The 5,619-nt window shown below is 36.8% G+C and overlaps 1 protein-coding gene across 1 annotated transcript; it reads left to right on the top strand.

Annotated features, from left to right (window-relative positions):
• The first annotated feature begins 944 nt into the window (after nt 1-944).
• Nucleotides 945-5,397, top strand: RVE1 (Homeodomain-like superfamily protein). The gene is made up of 6 exons (XM_028239071.2): nt 945-1,870; nt 2,886-3,017; nt 3,114-3,225; nt 3,320-3,381; nt 3,545-3,952; nt 4,062-5,397. The coding sequence occupies exons 1-6, from the start codon at nt 1,844-1,846 to the stop codon at nt 4,797-4,799; spliced, it is 1,479 nt and encodes a 492-aa protein (XP_028094872.2). The 5' UTR covers nt 945-1,843; the 3' UTR covers nt 4,800-5,397.
• The last annotated feature ends 222 nt before the right edge of the window (nt 5,398-5,619 follow it).

Here is a 5,619-nt window from a genome sequence, read left to right as displayed (position 1 = left end):
TAATTCCAAAACTTACAAGCTTAAAATATAATTATATTCTCACATCATAATTCTAAAACTCTACCAAACATTGCCTTTGACTTCTAATATAACTTATAAATTTTAAATTTTTTAATTTTTTAATAATTTTTGACTTTTAAATAAAAATTATTGCATGCCAAACGTGACCTTCATATAAAGAGGAATAAAATTTCAAAAGATTAAGTGATCACATGTATAGGGCTCATTTGGAAGCCAGCAAAAAGCTAGCTTTTAGTTTTTTTAATCATAAAAATTAACTTTTTTACAAAAGTCACTATCTAAAAAACTAATTTTTTTACTAAAAAAAATAAAAATTAACTTTTTACTAACTTCTCAAAACAATACATAATTTGTTTGGGATTAGACAAAACACAAACCAACCAGAAAAATTGTGGATAACAGGTATTATTTGTCTCCCTGAAGCAATTGACACGTTTCGATGAGTTAGTGGCAAGTATAGTATTTGAGTACTCGACTTGCGAGTATGGATTTTGTTGTGTCTCTCTCTCTGAATTGAGGTTGAGGCAAAAATGATTCAAGTTTTTTAACCAAAAAAAAAAAAAACTATTTTCGTCTTAAAATAATAATTTTTTTAAAATAAAACAAAATAATAAATTTATGTTATTTTATTTTTTAAAAAATTAATACTTTAAAATAATAAAAAATAAAATAAAAATTAATATTTTAAGACCGATAGAGTAATTAAAACACGGGTGTGTGAGATAAAAGCGGACGAGAAGTGGAGTGGTGACAAACGAACTCCACGTGTATGTGGCTCTCTCTCTCTCTCTGAACAACAGCCACAAGATTCCATCTATTTCTCGATCTTTCTTTCCCCAAAAAAACTCAAATATCATTATTATATTAATTAATTAAAAAAAAAATCCCAATATTTAAAAACAAACAAACAGCCACAAGATTCCATCTATTTCTCGATCTTTCTTTTCCCCAAAAAAACTAAAATATCATTATTATATTAATTAATTTTAAAAAAAATCTCAATATTTAAAAACAAACAAAAAGAAAAGAAATTAGCCTCTGACGTGGCACCTCTCCCTTTTCTTCTTTCTTCTTTCTTCTTTTTCTCTCGCACACACCTCCCTCCCCATTCATTTTTCTCTCTCCTCTTTCTGTGTTCTCTTGTTCCTTCCTCCTCGAGTCCCAAACCTTCTTCTTCTTCTTCCTCCTCCTCCTCCTCCTCCTCTGTTCCGTTCTGTTCTCTCTCTCTCTCTCTCTCTCTCTCTCTCTCTCTCTCTCTTGTTTTTCTCTATCTGGACGGTTCTCCGGCGCATCGACGTCTCGGAGTCTGTTTTCCGGCGATACTATTAATGGAAGGGGTCGAGAGAGCCTAGGCATCTCGGTTATCGGAAAACCATTTTTCGCTCTTTCTCAGAATCAATTCTTGCTTCGAATCGTTCTATTGAGCCGTTATTCAGTTATGTATGTTTTGTTTCCGATCTTGTTTTCTGCCTGAGAGCAAGCGGTTTCGTGAATTTTTGTTCCGAGTGAACGTAGAGCTTCGATCTTGAGCGAACAGTCTGATGAGTCTGTTGTTTTTGCGGTTTGGATCGTTTAATTTTTGGGGATTTTTTTCACGGTAAAGTCGGGAGATAGGTTCAGAAAGATGGAGAATCGGATTGGTGGTTGTATACGTTGTTCGGATCGAGTTTCGAGCTTGTGATTGTTGAGAATTGTTTGATTTGAGAAGTGAGAGGAAGAGAATCGAACAAGTTTTGGGAGCGAGCGAGCGAGCGAGCTTCTGATTAACTCTACTTGGAAGCTTTGAGTTGTGCGTGTTGAAAGGAGGAAGCGATTAGAAGGGATGGTTTCTGCAGCTAGGGCTATACAGGTAAGCAAATCGTTAAATCTAGAATTAGTATTTTTTGTGTTGTTTAAATGACGACTCCTTGATTTATGTAGATGTAGGTTTTTGGATGGTATTTATTTATTTTACTTCACTTCACTTCACTTTGGGAACATCATTTAAAGCCAAGTTAATTAGTGAAAGTCACAATTTTTTTTGACGGATTACCCTTTATGGCTCAGAATTTTAAATGAGCAATTTACAGAACAGAATTATGTGTAGTCGAATCGTATCATAAAATTGAGTATTAAACTTTTTGTACTTTAGGCTTCTTTTGGCATTTGGGGGAAAATGGGCTACATATTTTGTGTTCTCAATCCATGCTTTTACGAATCTTGAAATTTGTAGGCTTCTTTCTGGTAAATGGTGGGTTGTCCAAACCTTTTAATTGTCTGCTAGTATACACATGTTTTCACTAGTAAAGACTCGAATACAATAGTGGTAAAACCGTCTTCGAGCATTGTTACACTTTCTTCCAAGTTTCAATTCTGTTGAAATGAATGGGAATTTGGATAGGTGTATCATCTTTTTATTCATCATGAATTTATGTGATTTAAATAAAAGTAATTGTGTGTTGTTTTGGTTTGTGTGCTGATGTTTAGCTTCCCATTAATGAATAGATTTTGCTTGGTTTGCCTTGTGAAGATTAGAATGGTTGGTACTGTTTCCTTGTGTGATGTGATGAAGGATTTATTTGTCATCACGAGAAATAATTTTGAATTATATATTGTGCTTGGTTATATTCGATATCTCAAGTAGAACTAAGACACTTCTGATATCATAAAACTTATCCAAACCTTAAGGATGTATTGGAAGTAATTTACTTATTAATCTGAACGGGAATTAGAAATGGTTATTCAGACACTTGTGTAGTCGTGTTAGATATCAGTCTAGTAGTTTGTTTAAAAGAACATGCACTGCAAATGGATTTCCTATAAAATTTAGATATCAGCCTTTGGGGAACTCTTCTAATGTTATGTACTTTATCGTTTTTATATAGGATCAAAATGGAGTCACTCAGAATGAGGAGCAATTTCAATATGATCAAATATCAATGGATGTTGATCCAATTTGTGTGAAGGGTGCTCAGCTCAAGGAGCAATTTCCTTCTGGGAATGACTATTCTCCAAAGGTCTTTTGTGCCCTCTATGATCTGTTTCTGTTGGAAATTCATGCAATTTTCTCCTACTATTTTTCATACTCATACCTGCTATTTCTCCTATAACAGGTGAGAAAACCGTACACAATTACAAAACAGAGAGAAAGGTGGACGGAAGAAGAACATAAGAAGTTCATCGAGGCTTTGAAGCTATATGGCCGTGCTTGGCGGCGAATAGAAGGTAGCTTAAATAATACTTATAAATATTGGTAATTTCTTAACACTAGTGCATCTTTGCCTTTTATATATACTGAAATTATATTAATATTCTGCAGAGCATGTGGGCACAAAAACTGCAGTTCAGATTAGGAGCCATGCTCAAAAATTCTTTTCAAAGGTTTACTGCTCTTTCATTATTCTTTTTCTACCATTGTATGTATATGATGCATTTTGCAATATTTTTATTTTATTTTTATGACTCCAAGTTGTGCAAATGTTCTTATGGATATATCTGTTTCATTATTGACACCATTCTAATTCCTCTTTTTCTCCGTGATTAGGTTGTTCGGGAGTCGAATACCACTGATGCAATCTCTGTAAAACCTATTGAGATTCCTCCACCTCGTCCAAAGAGAAAACCTGTACACCCTTATCCTCGTAAATTGGTAGCTCCTCTTACAACTGGAACTGCGGATGAGCAACCAAGGAGGTCCACATCTCCAAATTTGTCAGTTTCAGAACATGAAAATCAATCTCCAACTTCAGTATTTTCTGCAATCGGTTCAGAAATTCTGGGCACAACAGGTTCAAATACACCAAATGATAGCCCATCGCCAGTTTCATCGGCCGCTGTCGCCAACAATGGCAGCTTCTTACTTTCTGAACCCAATTCATCTCCAGAAGAATCTGGATCCCCATTGGTGGTTCAGTTACCTTCAATTTCAGCCCCCGATGTGCAAGTTCCCGTGGTACTTATCCCATCAGCCCTCAGCTATTTGTGCCCTTCTAATAATGTTAATATATTCTGCATCTTGACTTTGCTTTTCTTTTATTTGTTCCTTTGGTCTGAATATCCAGAAGTTAGAGTTGTTTCCTCAAGACGGTGTTTTTGCTAAAGAAGGGCCAGCTGAGGCACCATCTACTCAGAGTCTGAAGCTCTTTGGGAAGACTGTTTTAGTTACAGATTCTCACAGACCATCTTCACCAACCACGGGAACTTGCAAGTCATCGCTTTCTGATACATTACCATGGAATTCAACCCCAACAGAATTTTCATCGCAGAATACAGAGGGTACATGGAATCCTCAAACGAGTGGAGCACCTACAGCTCTCTACTACATGCAATTTCCAAATCAGAACCCAAATCCAGCAGAATTTGGTTCTGGTCATTCTCTGCCATTGTGGGCTTTCTATGGAGGCATACAATTTCCTTGCTTTCCATTGCATAACCCAGTTCCAACAAAGGCAAATCCATCATCCTTTAGTGGGCAAACCCAAGAGAGAGAAGTTCAAAAGGAAGGATCTTGGACTGGTTCAAACACCGGATCAGTAAATGCTGGGGGAGATGGTGATAGAAATTGGGAGGTTGAGACCCAAAGTCGCCAACTTTCTTTTGTCAAGGAGGAAAATGAGCATCAACCGAAGTTCTCGTGTAAACCTAATGAAAAAGCATTTTTCTCAGAACAAAGAGCTAGCCCTGACAAATGTCCGAAAGGGTTTGTACCGTATAAGAGATGTTTAGCCGAGCGAGACTACCAGTTGTCGTCAATAACTAGAGAGGAGAGGGAAGAACAACGAATCCGCCTTTGCTTGTAGTGTTGTTCAACCTGAGAGAGCAGCTCCATTACCGCAGTAGCAGCAAAATTTTTGACAGAAGTTTGAGGAACTGATTCAGGTACAGCAATGACCCAACTTGTAGCAATTTCACCTACTGGATTACAACACGAAAGAGGGAAGGATGGTGTAGCGGTTTAAGCAGCCAGTTTGTGCAGCTTCCTCCTCCGGACTGTTTAAATCTGTTCAGCTTGTGTTCGTAATGTTTCGTGCTTTGTTCAGCACCTACTCGGGATCCAGATATGTGGCATTCCTTTGTGAATTCTTATACTTTTGGAACTGTGAATTCCCAGTTATCTCTTTAGTTATGCTTGTTTCTGTCTGGATTGTGATACGAGGATCAGTTGGCAGCATTACTTGTCCTGTTGGCAGTGATTGCAAGGGAGACTACTAATTTTGGTCGCTTGTTAGATGAGCCGCTCTTGTCTCTCTCCGTGAATCTCATGATACAGCCATTAGGAGCCAAGGACTTGAAATAATTGTATTACTGGTAAATTATGGTAATAATACTCATTTCTCTCTGTGAATTTTGTCTTTGTAGATCCTACATACATGTGAAAGGGAGATATTTTGTTTTTTAGCCAACTCTTGTTTGAAGTAATGTTTGTGTTGCCCTTCCTGGAATGATTTTCTACCTCCACTATGGATTCAACATTTATCACCTTGAAGACGTCTCCTTGTACCCATGGGGACTGTTATGGGTGTAGGCCAAAATGATTTTTTATGGACTTGACGTGTAATTACTGTCTTTTAAGGTGTACATAATTCCATCATAGAATCGGATATGTCTTTCTTACCTGAA

This window comes from Camellia sinensis, chromosome 4 (genome assembly GCF_055761805.1).
Source record: "Camellia sinensis isolate YWXY chromosome 4, ASM5576180v1, whole genome shotgun sequence".
Taxonomy (NCBI): domain Eukaryota; kingdom Viridiplantae; phylum Streptophyta; class Magnoliopsida; order Ericales; family Theaceae; genus Camellia; species Camellia sinensis.
This window is presented reverse-complemented; position numbering and strand designations above follow the sequence as displayed.

What these genes read in the sequence shown, in the direction of transcription:
- RVE1 (XM_028239071.2), top strand. Translation starts at nt 1,844, where the DNA reads ATGGTTTCTGCAGCTAGGGCTATACAG. An exon ending in GGAATGACTATTCTCCAAAG is followed by an intron (nt 3,018 to 3,113) that starts GTCTTTTGTGCC and finishes CTCCTATAACAG; the next exon opens with GTGAGAAAACCGTACACAAT. An exon ending in CTCAAAAATTCTTTTCAAAG is followed by an intron (nt 3,382 to 3,544) that starts GTTTACTGCTCT and finishes CTCCGTGATTAG; the next exon opens with GTTGTTCGGGAGTCGAATAC.